This window comes from Lacerta agilis, chromosome 2 (assembly GCF_009819535.1).
Source record: "Lacerta agilis isolate rLacAgi1 chromosome 2, rLacAgi1.pri, whole genome shotgun sequence".
Taxonomy (NCBI): domain Eukaryota; kingdom Metazoa; phylum Chordata; class Lepidosauria; order Squamata; family Lacertidae; genus Lacerta; species Lacerta agilis.
Window position 1 is genome coordinate 81,389,462 of NC_046313.1, and position 23,176 is coordinate 81,412,637.

The 23,176-nt window shown below is 39.7% G+C and overlaps 1 protein-coding gene across 1 annotated transcript; it reads left to right on the forward strand.

Moving 5' to 3' along the window:
* The first annotated feature begins 462 nt into the window (after positions 1-462).
* Positions 463-22,541, forward strand: RUVBL1 (RuvB like AAA ATPase 1). Its single transcript, XM_033141036.1, has 11 exons — positions 463-688; positions 2,053-2,139; positions 4,471-4,603; positions 6,653-6,804; positions 7,777-7,866; positions 8,781-8,930; positions 11,240-11,303; positions 12,692-12,890; positions 15,960-16,062; positions 20,939-21,030; positions 22,048-22,541. The coding sequence occupies exons 1-11, from the start codon at positions 548-550 to the stop codon at positions 22,205-22,207; spliced, it is 1,371 nt and encodes a 456-aa protein (XP_032996927.1). The 5' UTR covers positions 463-547; the 3' UTR covers positions 22,208-22,541.
* The last annotated feature ends 635 nt before the right edge of the window (positions 22,542-23,176 follow it).

Here is a 23,176-nt window from a genome sequence, read left to right on the forward strand (position 1 = left end):
TCCTGTAGCTTTAACTCCAAAGGAAAAGGACTGTGCCCCGTAAATACCAATGATATGATTTTTATTATGTTATTATCATTTATTAGATTGATATACCGCCCTGCACCCGAAGATGGAATACTGATTACCAGTAGTATTGCTAAAACGCCAGAAAAAAACAACGAGCCGTACAAAAATTTCGGGCGCTCTTTCCCAGCAGCAACCCCTCTCTGCCGGTACTCTCTTTCTACAGCTACCGGATGAAACCGGAGCGTCTTCGAAGGTACACTAAACTGAATTGCCTGGGCGGTGCCTAAAGGGGGGGAGAAAACCACGAGTTCTGATTGACAGCGGATTTGCCCAATGGCAAGCGAGAGCTCGCTCCCGTTATCCAGTTATTTGAAAGGGGGCAAGGACAAGACGGCAGAGCGCTGGGAGCCTTGGCAACTCGCGGGTGCCGCATGCTAACTGCGTGTGCGGCCGGTAAGAAGGAGGAGAAGGCGGCGAAGGCGAAGGCGGCGGGCTGAGTTTCCCGGGGCCTCCTTTGCTTCTGGTCGCCAGCGGCGGGATGAAGATCGAGGAAGTGAAGAGCACGTCGAAGACGCAGCGCATCGCTGCGCACAGCCATGTCAAGGGCCTGGGGCTGGACGACAGCGGGGCGGCCAAGCCGGCGGCGGCCGGGCTGGTCGGGCAGGAGAACGCGCGGGAGGTGAGAGCTGGCCTGGCCTTGGGACTCGAAGGCGACGGGCAGGAGCCCCCTGGGCCCGTCGTCTCCCCTCAGGAGGCGCTGATTCCGCTGTGGGACCCCTGAGGGGAAAAGCCCGGCGGGAAGAAGGCAGCCAAAAGAGAGTGGAGATGCAGCTTCGCTTATTGTTCCGTTTCAAGCCATAAAATAAGTTGTGGTTTGAGACGAGTGTGGTCAAGCATATTGAAAGTTAGTGCCCCCTCCAAATCGCTTTAGGAGAGTTCATCTAAGCCACCGAGAGACCCCTGAATGTTCATGGGCTACTGCGCACCTAATGCTGTGGCTGGTGCTGATCCGAATTGGAGGCCAACAACATACGCAGGGTCACAAGTTTCACCCCCTCCCCCCAAAAAATCAGATTAGGTTCAACCAAATGCTAGGCATCCTATATCCTTGCCTTGTGTAACTAGTTTTCATAAACTATGAAATAAGTGGCTATTCTAGGAAGGGGATCTTCATGCAGAGCTTGGAAGCCCTGCTGTATGCTTTAACCTAAATCTGTTTCAGTTCAAGGATATTAATTTTGGGTCTTTCTTAAGTGAAAAGATCAAACTGAGTAGTTGCTTGTCAGATAGACATAGCATCTCAAGTTCATGGTGTATCATTAGAGATGTAGCTTATTTGTGTTTGTTTATTCTGACACTTCTATTCCACCCTTCAAGGAACTCAAGGTGGTGTACATGCTTCTCCATGTGTCATTATTAGGGGCAATGTTACTGGTTGACTTTATGGAGCATCAAGGCCATAGCTGCACCTGCAGCCTTGTTGCAGTTCCTTTCATCAACTTCCTAAAATTTGGTGCTTAGCTTAGAACTGTATTAAAGACAAGGCCTTTTCAGAGTTCATATTTCTTTGGTTTGTATTGAATTCAGAGACATATATATATAAAGATATGATCTGAAACGGTGAACCCCACTGAATGCAGTGTCCCTTCTGAGTGGACATGCCTACATTTTAAAATTAGTGTTAGTACACTGAACGTTCCACCAGTCTGCAAACTAGCCATTTCAGCATCAGGTGAGCTGTTAATAAGAAACTTGATAAAAAAGAGCACTCTGAAGTTCTCTTTTTTCTTCTGTCAATACAAGCTTGGTGAGAGATCTTGGCCAAATCCCTCACTTTCATCATTTTAAACATGATTGTGCAAGATACTGAGTAGATTTACTCAAGCAAGCCAGAAGATTATATATAGCTGTTGTATTTGTGAAATGATAGGTGTCCTATGCTATTGCAAATGCCTTCTATCCCTAATCTTAAGAAAGAATTTAAAAAAGCAAAAGACAAACAAACCCTCCAGAATCTATAACACTAGTATTTTAATGTTTTAGGCTTGTGGTGTTATTGTGGAATTGATCAGAAGCAAGAAGATGGCTGGCAGAGCTGTGCTATTGGCAGGACCTCCTGGAACTGGAAAGGTATTTCTTAAATGCAACTTGTGTCAAATGCTGGCTCCCTTGACCTGAAGCAAGATGAGCACTGCACCCCATAGTTGCCTTTGACTAGACTTAACCGTCCAGGGGTCCTATCCCTTTCCCTTACCTTTTACCTTTTACTTCCCAGTACCTTGTACATTTGTGCTTATACATACTTTATTTTACAGAATTTATGTGCTGATTGTTTGTAAAAAAAGAAAAAGAAAAAAATAGGTCTTCAATTGGTTTACAGAAATACAATTAAATAAAATATTAACATCACAAAAATTGTAATGGGTAGTGTAAGGTTCTCAGTTAGTTGCTCATGAGTAAGCAGCCAGAACTCCGCTGTTTCCTTTAAAGATTTTATTGTGCAAACTATGTACAGTGCAGAGCTAAAAAGTTCATGTCTGTATCAAGCGGTGTCAGAATACGGGAATGGCCCCTTTTGGTTCTGACCCCAACAAAAGAGTTTCGGTATCCGAAAACCCCACCTTCCATCCTTTCTTTTCACCCCACGATGTCTTTGGGGCGACGGAAATTGCGTTCCCCCTGTATCGCCCTCTGGACTAAGGGAGTGCTGGGTCTCCCTTGCACCCCCAGAGCCTCTACTCCCTTTCCCCTGTGAACTCTGCCCCTCCTCGCTGGATGTCTCGCCACTCCTGTCGCTACCAGAGGTGCTGCTGCTGGCAAGGTGGGACTGGGGCTCTCTGTAGCATCCGGAGAGCCCTTCCACCACCTTGCGCTGCATAGGGGACATTTCCCTGACAGGTAGTTAAGATATTCAAAAGATCATTAAAATAAACAGCAGCTAAAAAGAAATAAAGCGCATGTAACTTTTATATGTCATGAAGGGGTGGCCTAACAAATGTTTTAAGCAGGTGTGAACAAGAGTACAGCAAAAGAGTACAGTATACACATAAACTCATTTGGTCAGTGGAATGGGAGAACTGAACTACTGCAGAACATTTGATCCTTGTATTGTGGGAGTATTACTGTTATTAATTAATTTGTATACCACCCTTCATCTGAAGAACACAGGGCAATTCACACTAGAAAAATGAAAACACAGAATACATTAAAACTCAAAAGCAAAACAAACAGATAACACACAAACACATTTAAAAAGCCATAGAATGTTAATCAGACAAATGCCTGGTACAAGAGAAACATTTTCCCCTGTTGTCTAAAGATTGCACCTAATGGAGATATTCAAATAAAGTAGTATGCTTGTCCTAGGTGAAAGATTATGTGAATGTGCAACCTTTTAACAGTAGTTTGAGGGTCACAGACTTGCAGTAAGTGATACTTATTTAGGCAGTAATTCTATACACATCTCTAAGAAGCCTTTAGGAGCTATGCTAGAACTAATAAATTACTAAAAAGCTTTAAACCAGTAGTTCTTAAACTTGTCCCACCCCCATGGAACATTTGAAAATTGCTGCAGATCTCAGCAGATTATTTAATTCCCCCCCCTTTCCATCATCATTAAGACCAGCACCATATTATACAAATCTAGCCCCAGACTAGAGAAGGATTTATTTAACTGGTAAATCTAAATGGAAAAATTAGTAGACTGTTCTAGCACTATATTGTGAAAATCATGATCTTTAGGCAAGAGCCACCTCAGCTTATTTTGATAAATATGGTCCTATCAAATGGCCTCCCTGCATCCTCCAATATTCCCGCACTGTTCTGGAACATTCCCTCAACTCCCCTGGAGTTTATTTGCACGGGGCAGAAAATGAGGAAATGTCAAAAATGGTCTTACCTCTGCCTCCTGCAGTGGGAAGATCCTTTAAGCAACATTCCACTTGCAAAAACATTAGGTTGTATCCAAAGTTAACCCTACTCAGTGTAGGCCTACTGAAATTTAAGTTTAAAATATGATTGTTGTTGTTTAGTCGTGTCCGACTCTTCATGGACCAGAGCATGCCAGGCACTCTTGTCTTCCACTGCCTCCTGCAGTTTGGTCAGACTCATGTTGGTAGCTTCGAGAACACTGTCCAACCATCTCGTCCTCTGTTGTCCCCTTCTCCCTGTGCCCTCAATCCTTCCCAACATCAGGGTCTTTTACAGGGAGTATTCTCTTCTCATGAGGTGGCCAAATATTGGCGCCTCAGCTTCAGGATCTGTCCTTCCAGTGAGCACTCAGGCCTGATTTCCTTAAGAATGGATAGGTTTGGTCTTCTTGCAGTCCATGGGACTCTCAATAGTCTCCTCCAGCTATCTATCAACATGATAGGCTATCTAATTTCTTTAAATTCTCTGAAATTTTGAGATTTCACTGTATCATATATAATTGCTCAGTCTTTTGACTTTTTATTTTCATAGACTGCTTTGGCTTTGGCTATTGCTCAGGAGTTGGGTAGTAAGGTTCCATTTTGCCCTATGGTTGGAAGTGAAGTGTACTCTACTGAAATAAAGAAGACAGAGGTCTTGATGGAAAATTTCAGAAGAGCAATTGGTACGTACCTTGAAACAAGAAAATAAGTTATCAGTGCAAGAATATATATTTTTTGTTCAGTTGAATGTATAACATACATATGTTATCAATTGTTTTGATTAATAAACCATATCTTGCTTCAGTTTTTAATATTACTGCAGAATTACTGAATCTCTTGCTAGCATATTTGCATAAGCTCTATAAATGCTTTATTCATTATGGCATTTTAGTTGACTCTTGCTTCAGTCACAAACAGAGCAAGAGTGATACTCTGCCTTTCTGCATTCTCATTGCATATTGCTAGACAAAATAGAGAAAGGTATTTGTAGCTAACAAGATGAGTAGCTTTTCAATTAGGTTAATTTTCTCTTTAGTACTTGTGGATTTATCAATTGAATTGTTTCAGTTTGTCAAGAGGAAGAGTTGGATTTGCAAGCAAAACATTAAGCATCTAAAATCTTCCTATTTTACTTACTGTTGACAGCTGATAGAACTATCCCTTTACAGACCTTTGGATTGCTTAAAGATACCCTAATTGTTTTTATTACTGCGTCCCACATCTATTAATTCCCTGGGGCTCTGTATCATGATTTACCACAGACTTCATCTTAGTATTGAATAGCATTAAGGTGAAGAAACATTTCCATCAGTTCTTGCAACTGAAAAAAGTGGCCCATTGATTTCTGTAAGAAAGAGACTCTCAATCATCTGTGCTCTTTAAGTTACTGTTAAATTGGCAGGGTCGAGGGGGAGAGAGCCGAGAGATGGAGAGAGCGCAGTCTGCAATATTTCCTTGATGTGATGAAGTTCCCTGTCAGATTTGGAAACTTGAACCAGCAGTTGAAACCTGTGTCATCCATGTTGTCATTCTTAGAGATAGCAATAATTTAACAGCCAGCCACATTGTTGGTGCTCCACATTCCCTGGATGTCAGCGTGAAGATGCTTCTAAATAAGTATTTGGTATTAGTGAAAGATAGAAATTCTTCTCCTCCCATCTGTTGAATTTTATCTAACCCAAGTTATTAAAACATTCCTCTGAGAAATGGTTTTATCTCCATTAATACCTATAACAATCCAGACATATTTCAGAACTGGTAACTGCCTACTCTGCTTAATGGAAACATGCTCAAATTCTTGTCCAATCATCCAGATTTTCTTTCTCAAATTAAGAATTTTCAAAGGATATTTCTAGGGTTGCAATAGCAGAGATTTGTAGAGTGTGTTAATTTGACGTTCCAGTTAGACTCTGAAATGAGTGTCAAAGGATTATGAGTATAGCCTTATTTGGTCATTCGTTACTCCTCTGTTGAGCAACACCAAGGCAAGGGAGTAGAGTTGTGACAAATAGCCCAGTCCTCCAAGTTATGCACTCCTCCACCAACATCCATATAGAATGAACGTCTGGAGGGGATCTTGACAGTTGTAGATGGTGAAAGCTTCCCCAGAATCTGAAAGCCTGAGGGAAGTCTTCACATGTGCAACATAGTCATGTGAGTTTACAGAAAATGTTCCTATATGAATTTGGGTAATTTGCAAGATGTTATTTGCACCAGAAAATTTATTCTCTGTAGATTGATCTCATTTAGCAAGCTCATCCTATGTATTTTAGTAAACAAAGCTAAGGACTTTGAAACTACAAAGCTTGCTTACTTTTATTTGCAGTTGGCATTCATTCATTGTTACTAGTGAGCTTACAAAACAGACAATTTTCCACTAGTAAATAATAATGTTTAATGTCTACGCCTTTTCATAAGAACTACTTAGCAGTTCTTTTCAAGCAAACTCAGTCTTTTTAATGTCCTGTTTGATAAATATGTATTACTGGTTATAACTCTAGAATCTGTAATGGGTTTTTTCTCTTTCATGACATAGTTTTCGTTTAAGTGGTAGAGTAACAAATGGCCCTTCTTCGTCTTTTGTTTCAGTGCTACTAAATTTATTGGGTTTTACATAAATATTTCCTGATGGTATTGGATATGGCAAAGATGACTTCAGGTGGCAAATATCAAAGAGAAGTCCACTATAAATGGCAATTATTTTTATAGCTGATATAATCAATATTTTACAGGCTTGAGGATTAAAGAAACCAAGGAAGTTTATGAAGGTGAAGTCACAGAATTAACTCCATGTGAGACTGAGAACCCCATGGGAGGATATGGCAAAACAATTAGTCATGTCATTATCGGACTCAAAACTGCAAAAGGAACTAAACAGCTCAAGGTAGGTGGGGTCTGTCACACATTTCTCAGCATCTTAGCACTTCCTCATGTCAGTAAAAGGGGCAGGAGAACAGTTGACTAAGCAATAGAATTTATTTATTTTGGTATTTCTGTTTCACCACATGATCTGACAGGTCCTCTAGGTCATTTGCCACTTGACCACATAAATTGATAGATATTGCCCACTCCTGCTTCCAAGAATGGTTTGGAGATAGGTGATGCAGTTCTGCTGAAGCTAGGTGTTATTTGCCTTGTAAGCTGTCTGGGTCAAGAACCATTTGCAAAGCACTTAGACTGCAATACTATAAACCAGGAGTGATAAGCCTGTGGCCCTCCAGATGTTGTTGAACTACAACTCCTGTCTTTCCTAATCATTGGCCAGACTGACTGGGGCTGATGAGAGTTTGGAATCTAGTAACATCTGGCAGAATGCAGGATCCTCAACACTGCTGTGCACACTTCCCTGGAAGTAAGTCCTACAGAGCTCAATGTGTCTTACATCTGAATAGGATTACGCTGTTAAAACTAATTCAGTTGATTGATATGTTACCAGTACAGATAGAAATGTATGCTGAGTTTCAGTGAAACTGCAATGACTGTAAAACATAACTATTTTAATGAATGCAACAGTACCAAATTGCAAATTGTTATCATTCAAAAGCAATAACTGGAAGTCTGTCTCACACATTGTGATGAGTCCAGAATTAAGTAAGTTTAACAGGGCTGGTTCAAGCTGGCTTTCATACCTGTCCTCCTCACAGCAGCCCCCTATACTGTATTCCCCTGACTGTCAGGAACTCTGCTGAATGGGGTGGGCTGCAGACTACGACAAGTTCTGCTAGCTGGAACTCTGCTCATGAAAGCTGCCCAGAAACATAAAAATGAAGAAATAAAAGCTAACACACTTCTATTGGAACCTCTTTCATTGTAGTTGCATCTTAATGTAGTTGGTCTCTATTTATTGTCTCTGTAGTTGGACCCCAGCATCTTTGAAAGTCTGCAGAAGGAAAGAGTAGAAGCTGGTGATGTGATTTACATTGAAGCAAACAGTGGAGCTGTCAAGGTAAAGCAAAGACGGCAGTTGAACTTCTGACATAGTATTGGTTCAGGATTTTCCAACTTTCTGTCAAAAGTCTGTGTCCCAAAAACCTTATCAATCCCTTCTAAGATAGCTGTGGTTTTCCTCAGGAAAGGACAGAGGCGTTTTTTTATTTTTGAGGGGATCATTCATTAAATAATTGCCACCTCTAAAGGGGAATCATTTGATTCACAAGTAGGGTCATGGGGTTTGGGAGCTCTGGTTACAGTTGCCCAGAATGGCTGGCACAACCCAATCAGATGGGTGGGGTATAAGTAATAAATTATTACTATGATTATGATTATTAAATGTTTTCCCATTCATTTTAATATTTAACTTAATGCTTGTGTGTGTTTGTGTTCATCCATGATATATAAGTGAAGAGAGAAGACCTGAAATAACTAGTCGTACTAAAAAGAAAGAGCCTTTAATCTTTTATCTTCCTGGTGTTCTTGCCACGAGATATATGCATCTAGAAGGGAATACTGCATTAGTTAGCATGTTCTTTGTATCTGATTTAAAATGTAGTTTAGGGAGATACTTGGTGTTTAATGGATGAGCATAATATTTTGTATCATACAATAAATCATCTGTGTCCCAAGAAGTCTAGGACAGTTTCTCCAATCTCCAGCTAATCTGCTGGATTTGTCCTTTAGCAAGAGTTTCGCTCTTTCAGAAGAATGGAGAAAATACCAGGTGCTTTCGGTACGATTTCATAGGTTGATCAGTCGTTCCTTTTCCAAGGACAAGCATGGCATTTTCAAAACTGTCAAACGAAGCCTGTTGGGATCGTCACTGTAAAACAAGACCTTTGTTTATCAGCTGTATGTCATTCTCAATATTGGCAATAACATTAATTATAAATGTAGTGTATGTGATTTTCAAATTCCTCTTCACAGAGGCAAGGCAGGTGTGACACCTATGCAACAGAGTTTGACCTTGAGGCTGAAGAGTATGTTCCTTTGCCGAAAGGTGATGTGCACAAGAAGAAAGAGATTATCCAGGATGTAACTCTTCATGACTTGGATGTGGCCAATGCTAGACCTCAGGTATTCAACTATACTGACAGAAGCATCCAGACTTTCAGATTTGTAAAGAGAAGGAAGTCTTGCTTTTGCAGGATAGGCAGCAATCCTGCAAAGGCTCCCATTGGGGAAAGAAGGGAAGAGACAGTGGATTCCCCTCTGCAACCCTCTGTACCCCCCCCCCCCACACTGTTACAGAGGCTCTCCCACAATCCTCCAGAGCAGATTTTCAGGGGGCATATGGGGTTGCAGGGGAAAGGAATTCTGTCAGCAAGAATTGAGTGGAATTTTCCTCGGAAGAAATCTGGACTAATCCACTAAAAATCTAACAATAGATATTTGCCTCCCTTTTGAATGTGCCAGCACCTGGGGTCAAGTAGTACTGTCACAGTTAGCCATTATTTTTCCTTGTTGCTGCAGTATGGAGTAAGCCAGGCTTTCCTGAAACACACAAACTCATTTAAAACAGGGATCAGGATTTACTGGTAGAACTGTGGATGATTTGCAGCCATCTCCAAGAGTTTCTGATTACCAATATTTGCAAGTTTTAAAAACCACCAACCTTGTTCTGTTAGCCCTTAGAGTTCTTCATCTGTAAAATTTAGAATACTAATTAGTTGCTTTCAACCAGGTATTTATTCAGATCTGTGACCAGTTTGAGTACCCTGCTCTCTAGTAACTCTCACAGGTTTCTATGTATCCTAACGTGTGTTTCATGAGGTGCAGTAGATCATTGAATCTGCTTGGTAGACCTTAACATTTTAGTTTTTTTTTAAAAAAAAAACCTTACAAGCCCAAAGGCTCCTGACCTCTGCTTTGGGGAAATTAGTGAGGGTGGTTATTGCACGTAGGTCAGTGAAGAAAGTGAATAACATTTTTTGGTGCTAATAATATTCACTGCCTTTTACCAGTAATTTCTACTGCATCCTAAACTGTATACATATTTTAGTACGGTGAGGCTTTTTGAACCTACAGGCAAAGATATGGTAGTTTGACTAAAGTGTAAACATAATTCTGTGAGATAGGGAGTCAATGAGAGGTCTAGATTTTTCTGTTCTTTTACTAGTTCTAATAACAAGAACCCAGAAAAGTTTTTTGTCTTCTTTTAAACTCATATTACATGATTTTGAAAAGTGAATACTTGAAAAGTCGTTAAGGCACACATATGGCAGGAAAGTCAATATTGCAACTCTGCCAGGGATCAATGACTCAAGCTGATATCTGTCATGCAGAGACAGGGAATATAGAGAACTCCTAAAAGCTTTGGCAAAAGCATATTCTGTGTGTGGTATTTGACACATTGTTAAAACTAATCTGCTTTACACTCAGGGTGTCTAGATACTTTTTGGAAATATCTAATGGATCTATCCAGTTTTTGTTAAATGCCCATGGACAGATTAAGTTGCTTTTATGAGAATTTATACTGTCAGCTCACCTCGGTATATGGCCCTTTCAATTTGTCGCTTAGCTTATAGAAGTTCTGTATGAATGCTCCAGTATATTAGGTAAGTTCTTAAAGTCCCCACTGTGTTACAGTGAAGGCTTTTTGTGTTTGTAGCTGCAAACAGATTAATCTTTCTCCAATTTAAGCAAGTCAGTTCTGAGGGTTAAACGAGGCTATGTTCATGCAAGGTTGATCATTGCAGTCTTCAGTTGGAGAATGTCATCCATGGTCACAATAACATTGTCAGCATACCCACACAAACATATCCATATGTATTTTAAAATAATTGCCCTCGTCAAAGTAAAATTAGGCTCCTGGGTGTTGTGGAGAAATGCCAATTTTATGAACTGATATCTCCACATTGAGTATATAATATATACAGTACATGGTCCTCAGGAAGGACTGCTATGCTAGCCAAATAATGGTGACTACATGCTGTAGTGTTAATTCATATAGCTGGTACATAGCATGAAATTAATCCAAAGGATGTGTTTTCCCGGGTGTGATTATTTCTGACTGGCTGAAATACCTCCTAATTCTTAATGTTAACAATACTTATTTATAAAGTAGTTGTCTGATATTAGAAACTTCGATGTTGTTTTAAAAAACTGAAATAAGAATTATGGGCCATATTCAACTTAATAGTGCAAAGTTAGCACTAGAGCAACAGGATTCACTGCTCCATCCCTCCGTAGGTGCTATGTGCCACCTGCAGATCTGCCCATAACAGATTTAGGGGGCATACAGGTTATGTCAGGGGAGGAGATCTGCTTAATGCTACCTTGAATTCAACCCTTTATTTTTAATTTGACCAAATTAAATTTCCATAGCTTTTTCTGTACAGTAACAAAAAAGATACAACCTTAATTTTCAAATTTGTTTTCTGTAGGGTGGGCAGGATATCCTCTCCATGATGGGACAGTTGATGAAGCCTAAGAAAACTGAAATCACAGGTACAATAGTTGTCTCACTTTCAGCCTGACCCCTATGCTTATATGGAAGTACTGTAAGTCCCACTGAATGTGGTGAGACTTGGCTGTATAGTATTGCATCCTTAAGCTTTCAACAAGGCAGAAGGGAGGATAGTCGGAATGTCCAGGAAGCGCGATGTGCATTACACAGTGCTGCTAAAGTTGAATGAGTTTCGGAATATAGTGTTCCAGCAGTTCAATGACTACTCATGTGTAACAGTTGAGAAGTGCTACATAGGATGTCTTGTTGGTACTTGTGAGTATTGATCAGAATCTGGTGGTGTTGCCTCCTTTTCCCAAATGGGGCACCAGCAGAACAGGTGTCAATGCATCAGCTGTTCTTCCATTCTTATACTCTTTAAACAAGCTTTATTCACATTTTACATTTATTGACCTACAATTTTAAATACATAGTTGAGCAGTGTAGCATGTCCCCTGCATTTAGCATCCAGTATTTTGAAAACATTATCAAATCCTGAAAATATCTGTCATTAGTCATTTACTCAGAGGTTATGCAGCCTTTCTTGAAGTTTTGGAGTTTCCCACAAACTGCAAGGATGAGAATTCACCTTACTGAATGTGAATAGTATGCATGGATGGATAGCACAAAAAAGTAGAATCCTGGAGTTTGGGAAGATAACAAATAATGGGTGTGCAAAAGATCTGAGACTGAATCCCCAGCATCTCCAGCTGGGACTGGAAAGACCCCTATCTGAAACCATGGAGAGTCATTGCAAGACAGTGTATTGTTTACATTGTAGACAGTTGCTGAGCTAGATGAACAAAGTTGTCTGACTCGCTAAATTTAGAATAAGGGCTTGTATTCACCAATTTTCATTTATTTGTTTTTTTAAAAAACCTCTGGTGCAATCTTGGACAAAACAGCAATATTTACAAATAAAAAAATCCTTGCAGTAGCACCTTAGAGACCAACTAAGTTTGTTCTTGGTATGAGTTTTCGTGTGCATGCACACTTCTTCAGATACATGCACATGAAAGTTCATACCAAGAACAAACTTAGTTGGTCTCTAAGGTGCTACTGGAAGGATTTTTTTATTTTGTTTTGACTATGGCAGACCAACACGGCTACCTACCTGTAAAAAGCCATTAGTATGATTGATTTCCATCCAAAAATAAGCAGTTGAATAATGATTGACTTGAATCCATAATTATGCAAAACCATTGTCTCAGCCTCATCCATTTTAAAGGATTTTAATTTTAAGTTTCCTTATGCAATAAGATTTTTGTGTGTACATCAGTTCAGAAAAGGATACTAATAAGTTGGTGCAAAAGGGGCCTCTTTTATTGTAAGTTGTCTTGGAGCTCACATTATAAATAAATCAGGTTATTAACCTTTATCTTTCCCTTAGACAAGCTTCGAGGAGAGATCAACAAGGTAGTGAATAAATACATTGATCAAGGCATTGCTGAGTTAGTCCCCGGAGTTCTCTTTGTGGATGAGGTTCACATGCTGGATATTGAGTGCTTCACATATTTGCACCGAGCCCTGGAATCTTCTATTGCTCCGATTGTCATCTTTGCTTCCAACCGGGGGAACTGTGTAATCAGGTACAGTGCTTAAAGCTTAGTCCTGCATGGTTCTCGTCTTCCTATAAGCCTCAGTGTTAGCTGCTTCAGCACAAAGAGCTATGATCTTTGGGAGCTTTTTATCCGTGGTGCTGATACACCTGTGATAATCATCTTGATGGGTCACAACCATATCTGTTGCTGCAGGGCTGCTTAAGGGCTTCACTGCAGGAAAAACCTTCACACTGCAATGGCCAAGAATTAGTAAGTTTCTTTAGAGTCAGGTTTTTCAGGATCTTAATTTTTTTTTCTCCCCCTGTGCGCATCCCTAGATCTGTTCCTTTACAGTTGCTTTGCTAGCCTTCCCCGTAATGTTTCAAATACTGCTTGTTCCTATCTTCTTCCTTTTTTAAGCACTGCAGCTATCTGGCTGTACTGCTTCATCTGTTGGCAGTCTTTGCACTTGCTCATCTTTCATCCCATACAGTCAGGTTTCTTTTTATAATGGCACCATCGCCCTCAGAGGTGATCTGTCTTTTAATAATTTGGACTAGGTTTTGTGTCTCCAAATGGCTTTGAGCTGCATTGCTTTGCTGTGAACAAGTTTACATATTGTACTTGGATAAAAAGAATTATGCAATGTCATTTCCTTAATAAAAAGAAATAAATGTCTTGTTTAAATATTCCCTTTTGTTTTATAGCATGTCCATTAGATTTCGGGTGGGGAATGACTTTTGTTTATTGATTTTTTGCTCCAGCACTTGAAGAAGCATTTGGTGCTTTAGACATAATAATAGCAACGCCGCTACCTGCTTTCCCTTTTTATAGTTTTGCTGGATCCCATCTTGTATACTGTTAACAGCTAAATGCTAGACTGGTGGCTTTCAGGTATTACTGCTATCATTTCTGCCTTTACTTAAATAGACTACTTATACTCATCCTCATCAAAGATTCATCCCTATTCATTACTCTTGTCTACTTGTGGCACTTCGTAGTGTCTGCTTACAGCATTTTTTCCTGGAACTTGGTTTATTTCACTTATTAAATACATATCTCATCCTTTCTTATGCAGCTAACAAAATCCACATTGTGTAAGACAGTGACAATGGAATAAATTGTGCTTGTCTTGATATAAATCAAAATAATAATTAAAATGAAAAATTTATCTGCCATTGAGGATTGCTACTTTCTCCTCCCTCTACTGCTAGCAATTTGCCACAGGAAACATGTCAAACGGCGGGACTTGCCCCTTCTGGCACTCGATTGGGATGGGAAATGCATCTCTCACACTTGCATATACATATAGGACAGAAAATATATCTGCGAGACCAATAATTTGAATGTTTAGAATAGCTATTTCAAACCAGCATTAGTCCACGTGTCTGTAAAGCCTTCCACTATTGCATGATTCACACACACCTATATTTGCTGAAGAGGGAGGCCCTGCCAGTGTATAAGGGACTTGTAACAATTAAGTACGGGCTTTTTCTTGAATGTCCACATTCTTTGCTGCCCACCAACATCTTATACAAGCTTGGGCACCTGCTCTGCAGCCTGCGTGCAGAAGACATTGGCTTAGATCCAAAAGTGTCTTGTGCAAGTGGAAAGATTCTTCCACAAGGCAAATTCTACCAATTTACTTGTCCCACTGTAGCCCCCCCCCCCCAGTTTCCCATCCCATTCTGTTAATTGAGCAACTATTGGAGGGTGCAGGAAAGCAAGTGAATTTATGAATGTGTACTATTTATTTTCTGTTTTAAACCACATAGCCCAGCCACTTTTAAGACGCTTGGGGAAGGGATTTAATATCCACAAATCAGAATATTAGGCAGTACATTTGGACAAAAGGGTTGAGGATGGTAGAGAAAAGAACATGCCCAGATCCATTCTCTATATTAGTGGAGAAGAGACCCAGTCCGCTTTTTTCTCTTGCCTTACTTGCACTTTATGCTCTGCATGCTATAGATTTTTAATAAACTTAAATTACTGTGCAGTAGTGTTGTCTCCAGATACTGTACCTGGAATCAAGGCCTACCACACCATAAACACCTCCAGTCATCTTATCAATATGTTTCTCCTTAGGCCAGGTATCAGTAGAAGAGTTTTCATAAGTGAACCTCTCAAAGTTAACAGTCTGCTTCTGGTAATTGTTGGGTGATTTCTCCTCATCAGCTCACAGTGTTATCGGTAGACTCTTAGCCTGTCTTCCTCCATACAATTTGTATCTTTTCTCGGCTTCTGCAAAAATATATTTTGGCCCCTTGCAGTGAAAGCACCTTCTTGTAGACAGAAGTTTCCTATGAACCAGGACTAAAATTGTGTCAATGGTCTTTCATGTTGTGTTGAAAGAATTTTGAGTTCATGATTCTATTATTAGGAATAGAAGCCTCTACAATTTAGGTGGGGGGAATAGATTAACATTCTACTCCTATGCTCTGCTCCTCCTCCCCCCCCCCCCTGCTCCTCATATACCACAACTGAGTAGGATCATGATTTTCTAGTAATCGCCTGGATAAGAAATATTTTTAGATGAAATTGGAGTGCCCTCTAATGGAGAACAGAAGTTATTGTTGTTGTTGTTATTATTATTTGTTATTTATTTAATTTATATACCCCCCTATACTTGGAGGTCTCAGGGCAGTTCATAAAACAAAATCAAAATATAAAACCACAAAATATATAATCAAAATAAAAAAACAACCCAATAACCCCCCTAAAAAAACACATTTTGAAAGGGCAAAGTCATTTTCTTATTTTACATAGATGCAATATATTGGTGGGAGTGGAAGGCAGGAGTGTTCATCAGTCAAATGCTTCACAATATTTGCACTAAGATTGCAGATTAAGGTACCTTGTGATGACAAAGGGTTTCACCAAGCTTATTCTTGAATCCACATTTTCTGTTGCCTAGCTCATTTATGTAGAATACAAGCCACTCTTCAGGAGAGGTATGTCAAAGTCTGCCTCTTAGGACAGTGCAACGAAAGCCATCACCAACCAATATAATTTCTTAGCGTGTTGCTTTGAATGTTAGAAGAAAAGCTTCCCACCAGCAACCCTATTTATTAAGGTGATAAATATAAACCTGAACTTTTCTTTTTATCCTTGCAGAGGTACAGAAGATATAATCTCTCCTCATGGGATACCTCTGGATCTTCTGGATAGGGTGATGATAATTAGAACCATGTTATACACGCCACAAGAAATGAAGCAGGTAACTCTCTTACTTATGTAATATCTTGGGGGGCAGGCAGCAAAGGTCCCTCTCTAGAACCTCAGCCAGTGGTGCAGGGTGTGAAACAGCACTGGCTTCTTACCTATTAAAACATGACTGGATTGCAGGATTTGTTTTTTAGAAAGTTTTTATATGCTGGCTGATAAAAAAGGTCTCTGAATGGCTTACAATAATGTGAAAAATATTTAATACAGTAATATACGTGGCCCTTTCCAGAAGGAAAGTTTCATCCAAGTAGGAATTCATCCTGCAGGTTTCTTGCTTTGAAACTATGAAGGCTATGGTTTCCTCTTTAAGTTTTTTATTTTATTTTATTTTGTTTTTAAATGTCTGCTGCGTTCTTTGCTATTCGGACATCACCAGAAATGGTTCACCACAAAAGTAAAAACCTGCAACTTCTGATAAAATCAGAACACCTCTCCAATAATGGGTAAATAAACAGCCCACAAATGGTCTGTTTAAAAACAACCCATAAGTCAACAGGAAAAGTGCTTTAAAAATGCCAATAAGTATAAAGACTGCTCCACTCTCCATATTTATCTCCAGGTGAATTATTTTTTAATTTATCATATTAGAAATGTGGTGGGAACAGATCTTCATTACACTTTGCTTGAAAGGGCAGTACTGCTTACATTTTTTGTGTTTCTTAATTCCAGATCTTAATTTTTTTCAATGTTTGCTCAGTTTGAAATGAAACTGCTCCATGTTAGTATTTGAAGTATGTGCATTTGTAAACTCCTGGGGTTCATATTCATTCAGTGATTTGCTTACTGTATTCTTGGATCCATTTTAAGGATCTAGACGAGATTTTTTTTCAATGATTGGCTAGAGCAACAGTCCAGCAAGCAGCAGGACTTTGCTGCAAGGCTCATCTTGGTGCAAGGAGCATTGATTATAATCCTTGGGTGCCATTATGAGGCATCTTGTCAAAGATCCCCCCTCATTAGTGTCTCAGTGCTGTGGGCTGACACCATACAGGAGCCATTACGGTTTATCATGTCAATTCTTTGTATTATTTAGGAGATAGTGTCAATGGCGGAAAGCATTGTCACCAGATAATAGTCTCTGCTGCTGGATAAGTGCCAAGGTGAAGCAGAGGCATTTATTGAATATAAACGTACCAGCAAAGGCTCATTTCCTTTGGTATGAGGAAGCTTTTGTGTGGTGCCTTCTTTCAAAATATGCCGTGGTATTGATACTTGGGATGTTTTTGTGTACCTGACAGGATAGCTGTAGCACCTTGATATAGATTACAGCAGAGGTGGCTAGAGGATACAGATGTACAAAGAGGTTTTCATTTCAATATTAGCATAATACTATGTATTATAATATTAATGTTGGGCAAAGTAATTGAGAGTGGCCAACTGCAGCTGTGCCTGGGTGAAAGGGATTATCCAGACCAATTTTTGTCTGGCTTCAGACCCGGGTATGGCACTGAAACAGCCTTGGTCCATCCTAGTTGTTGACTTTTATCAGAGTGCTACCCTGTTGATTCTGCTCAATCAGCTTCTTGGTAGTGTTTGATACTGAACATTAGGAATAACTTTCTGGAAGTAAGAGCTTTTCAACAGTGGAACAGACTCCCACAAGAGATGGTGGACTCTCCTTCGTTGGACGTTTTTAACCAGAAGTTGGGTGGCTGTTTTTCAGGGTTTCTTTGGTTGTGATTCCTGTATTGCAGGGGGTTGGACTAGATTACCCTTGGTTCCTTAATTGCTTTTGATTAATTATATGCTGCAGTTTGCCCCTCTTTTGCATTTCATTTGGACAGGGTTCAGATTTGCTTAGTGATGTGTTTTAACAGAAGAGTTAAACATTTCCCTTCTGCAAAGATTTCTGGGCCCAATTCAAAGTGTTGGTTTTGACCTATAAAGCCTTAAATGGCTCAGGACCACAATACCTCAAGGACCGCCTCTTTCCATATGAACCACCCTGGACCCTGAGATAATCTTCTGAGGCCCTTCTTCATGTGCCACCTCCTTGAGAGGTCTGGAGGAGGGCAACACGAGAATGGACCTTCTCTGCAGTGGCTTCCTGTCTGTGGAATGCTCTCCCCAGGGAAGTTCACCTGGCGCTTTCTTTATACACCTTTAGGCACCAGGCAAAAATGTTCCTTTTTAACCAGGCATTTGGTTGATTTGATTCACATCCTATGACCTTCTAAAATTTGGGTTTTATTGGGGGGGGGTTATTGGTTGTTTTTATTTTGATTATGTATTTTGTGGTTTTTTATACTTTGATTTTATTCTGTGAACCGTCCTGAGACTTCTGGGTATAGGGTGGTATATAAATTCAATAAATAAAATAAACATTGTTCACAGTGGATGAGGAGAGGCAGGGCACAGAATAGGATTCTTTCTTTCTCCCTTGAGCCTCAGGTTTCCCAAGAGCAGTTACCCCCCTTCTCCCCGCACACAGCCTGCAAGTGGGGCTTTCCACCCTTATAGTTCACAGCAGCAGTGGGTAACATGTGTGCCTTCAGATGTTATTATACTCTCAACTCCCATCAGCCCTGACCATTGGCTGGGCATGATGGGATCTGGAGTCCAACCTCCTGGAGAAGCAAAGGTTGCCCACCCCTGGTTTCAAGGATCCTTTGGTATACCTCTCTGTGACCAGCTCTTTGCAGCTGAGATGGGGAATGAACACTTCAAAGTGTGATCAGTTCCAAGTACCATTTATATGCAGACCTCTAGGTGCTTACCAGTTTAAAAATGCCTTCTCGTCCCTGTCCCTGCCAAAGTAAGATTTGCATGCGTACCGCCAGAAGGCTGTGTGCATACTGTAAGGGCCACCTGCATTCCAGACCTTTCTCCTATTTTGACATAGATATACCTGCACAAAGAACCCTACCTTGCAAGTAGGGAATGTGATATGGTGTGACTCAATAATCCAAATAGGTATTTGATTCTTGCATGTAGCATACAAAATGAAGTATTAATATTTAATAAACAAAATGAAGCCTTAATATTTTGGTCAAATTTGAATACTCCCAAGAGCAACTTCAAATTCTAATGTTCCTTAAACTAGCTGTGGTTTACATATTCTGGGTTGACTATGGCACCCCATAAACTGACTACAGAGATTATTTACTGGACTGTGTGTTCTTTATCTGTTTTTCCAAAGAAGAAAGTATTACGCAGTCCTTTAAAAATATATATTCAGGTTTAGTATTTATCTCAGTTGCAGTGGTTTAAGGGTTGGGAGCCAAAGAGAGATTTCAGTTCAGGTTCATTCAAGAGCCTGTGCACATTCAGAGGACTTCTGATTTATCCTGACCGAGTACCTAATCATCAGCCATTTTTACAACTTGATGATATATTGTGGGTTGCTGGTCAAGAAACACAGCTCCAAAGCCAACTTGGGCACACAGTTCTTCGGATCACAGCCAAGTTCTGTTCGTGTTTCTAGAGAGGTCAGAATTGAATATCAGCTAGAAACTCCATATTGGTGGGGGGGATTTGTCTGATGTATTTATATTCACGTTTAATGACTAAGACCATTTATAGGAGCGCTGCTTTTTCTTGTTTTTTCTTTATTGATTTATTGATAATCTCAATACATATACAAAATGTTTACATATTATTACATATACATTATACTTGTAAATTCACATTTTTCTGTAGGAGCACTGTTAATTGTCTCCTTGTGTTTCAGAAGCCTGACTAGCTTCAGCTGGAAGTCAGGCATTTAGTGTTGCCAGTCCCCTGCTGTGGAATACATTTCTAGCAGGTGGAAGACTTTTATTTATGTCACCGGCCTGTTCAGTGATTTAAACTGTTTAAGATGAATGAGTCATTTTATGATTAGTCCGTATTGTTTTTATGGGTGGTTTGTGTGTGTGTGTAAATTTTGTTGCACACCATCTGGTAGTTTTATATGAGGTGCAGTCTAAATATTTTAATAAACAAAATGAAGTATTAATATTTAATAAACAAAACGAAGCCTTAATATTTTGGTCAAATTTGAACACTCCCAAGAGCAACTTCAAATTCTAATGTTCCTTAAACTAACTGCCTACTATGTGAAGCCCCAATTCTGTGCTCATCCCCCTTCCCCCTCTTCCGCACTCTGATTCCCTTAGTGCATTTTTATGGCTTTAATTTAAACGAGTGCTTCTTGATATCTTGTTTACAAAGCTGCCAAAGTGAAAAATACCTGTATTATATGAGACTCGCAGTTCCAGAGTTATCTCAACACTACAACACAACATCATTATCCAGTCTGCCCCTTATCACTCAGCTGGTAATACGGACTGCAGGGAGCCTGGTGCCACTTTTGTTACAGCTCTATGTGCTCAGGCTTATTGGTGATATCTTCTTCTTCAACTTTACAAAGATCTTCAAACTGGTACAAGCTGGAGACTGTTCTTGATAGATTAGATTTATCTGAGAGGTTTTGTGGGAGTAGGTGAACCTTGCAGAGAAACTTATTTATTTATTTATTTTACCGTCTTATTTGTCAAGAGGCTAAAATGTCTGGTATGCATTTGAGCAACTAAAGGACAGTTGAGACTTTCCAAGCAAATCGTTCTGAAGATTATTCCAGGTGGGGTACTGATGATCTGTGATTCTGTAGGTCACTATATGTATATTCCATATCACTCTCATAATTTAGGAGTTACAAGCGTTCTTATTGAATGCCCCAAAATATTATTCCATTTGCAACCCGAAAGGATCCCTGACTGCGTCACAGTTCTAAATTGGATGCAGTGAAAACAGATGTTAAAATAAACCAGCCAATGTTTAAACTATGTTTTGTATATGGTTTGCATGTGATGCTAAGGTGTGTACACAGTTTTAAGAAATGCATTTTTTAAAGTCCAAACTGTGTTAAATAATTTTTTCTGCTTTAGATCATAAAGCTTCGTGCCCAGACAGAGAGTATTAATATTAGTGAGGAGGCATTGAACCATCTTGGAGAAATAGGCACCAAAACAACATTAAGGTAAGCATGTTGACTATAAATGTCAAAAAATTACTGGTTTTGGAAATGGTATGAAGATGGGAAGAAATAGGTAGCTAGGGGGTAACCAGCAGGCCATTGTGGATTTCTGGTGAAATACTAATTTGCTTGAATTACAAAGCTCAGAGTTCCACTAGTATTGCATAATCCACTTTTAATCATGACATTCAATTTCTGCATTTAAGGTGGTTCTTCTTTATTATTAACATATGAAATACTTACATAACTTACAGACAAGCTAAATTATAGTAGTGAAAATCCTTTGCAGAAATTAATAGTTGTATGATGATGATTGGTCATTTTAATGGACTGCGTATTATTTATTAAACAGTTTGTATCAACCTGCAAAAATGGCAGTCATTCAGTAACTTTGGACATGGGATGGGAGCCAAATGTCTTTCGCAGCCGCCCATTGATGGCTGGCAAAATTGAGTCTCCCCACTTCAAGGCTAGCGACATTTTTGCAAGAGTTAGTAAGTTCCAGACCACATTAAAATAGCCATTGCCATAGAGTTCTGTAACAATCCTAGCAGGATATATAATAGAATAGATTAATCTGCAAAGTGTGGCTGGCAGATTCTTTTTACAACTTCTTTGCAAGGCGATGAGTCCTAAAAGTGGATTCTAGTACTACCTGTATTGCAAATGTCACTGAGGGGACCATGATCTAGAGGAATTCTGAAGTTGTGTTTCTCAAACCGCAGCCTCATTTCCACATCACAAATAGCTTTTGAAATTCTTCATGTTTTTTCATGTGGTATGGGAGGTGGCCTCACTGCTCAAAATGGGAAGAGTCAAGTTGGTGGGTGTGCTTTAGGTGGCTTTTTGGATCTTAGCTTAAATGTTTAGTTTTCCCAGCTATAAGGTGCATTGGACATTTCTGGTTCATTTATTCATCCTGTGGAATATTTCTGTACGTGTCTCTTTTGAGGAGTTTTCTCTGTTCTACTTTGTAGCTGGCATGTTAATTTGACACATGCTCTTATTATTTGGCCATAGGTATGCTGTGCAGTTACTCACACCAGCCAATCTGCTGGCCAAGATAAATGGGAAAGACAGCATAGATAAGGAACATGTTGAAGAAATAAATGAACTCTTCTATGATGCCAAATCCTCGGCAAAAATACTGGCGGATCAACAGGAGAAATACATGAAGTGAAGAAGTTTGTTAGCCTTTCTAGTACTCAGAGCCTCTTTTAACATTCTCCAAATTTTAACTTTCACTGGAATTGAAAAGTTCTTAAATATCACTATACTGTTTTGTAGCAAGAAGCAGAATTTCCTTTGTTCTTAGTTCACCAAGATGGAATGAAATCATCTCTGTCTGTGGTATCTTCTTGTTTCATATATTGAGTGCCTATATGAAATGGATGAAGGCTGGCATACCCTTATATTCCTCTTCTAGATTTGATTGCTAAGTTGCTTAGAAAAGACAATTTATTTTCATTATTGGTTTTGTTTAAAAATAAATGTGAACTTGTTTTTAAAATGTTTTTTAAGTTTGACAGACTAATGGGTGTTTTGGAGTGTCCCTCAAACCTTGTCAACAGAGGATGGATAACCCAGTGAAAGTGATGCTGTTGCCTACATTTTCATTCTCGGGAATGAAAACTTGAAGGTGCATTCACTTGGATTCTAGGCTTTTGCTTGGTTTTGGAGAGGGCCAAATTCTCCAAGTTAAATTGCTGAATAACCTAACTTGGATGTAGCACAGTTTGTCACTCTCCCAGGTGGCAAACTGTACATGTACCTGCCCGTGTAAGAGGAAATACACCCGCATGTATAGTCTTCTATATCTGTGCTGTATTAATTACAGGAATATGGCAGACGCATGGGTGACTTTCCAGGACAGACAGTTCAAGTAGCGCCAGGGAAGAGGAAGCATGGAAGAGCAGGGCAAGTGGAGCTGTGATGGGGTAGATTGTCTCCTGGGCAGCTATTTAAAAGGTTGATCTTGTCTAGAAAGAGTAAACACTCTGGTGTCCAGTCTTGCAACAAGCACTGAGTATGTCTGTCTGGAATTAGAGTTGGTGGGGAACAAATGGGCCTCTAATTCTAACCCCTGCTCCTTCTCAGTGTGACTTGGAGTAGAGACCAGCAGCATCACAGAATGATGCTTACAGAGCGC

Bases quoted from the DNA above. Each gene is read 5' to 3' on its own strand.
- RUVBL1 (XM_033141036.1), top strand. From the start codon at position 548: ATGAAGATCGAGGAAGTGAAGAGCACGTCGAAGACGCAGCGCATCGCT. The intron at 8,931-11,239 runs GTATTCAACTAT...TGTTTTCTGTAG, and splicing joins TGGCCAATGCTAGACCTCAG to GGTGGGCAGGATATCCTCTC. The intron at 12,891-15,959 runs GTACAGTGCTTA...TTATCCTTGCAG, and splicing joins CGGGGGAACTGTGTAATCAG to AGGTACAGAAGATATAATCT.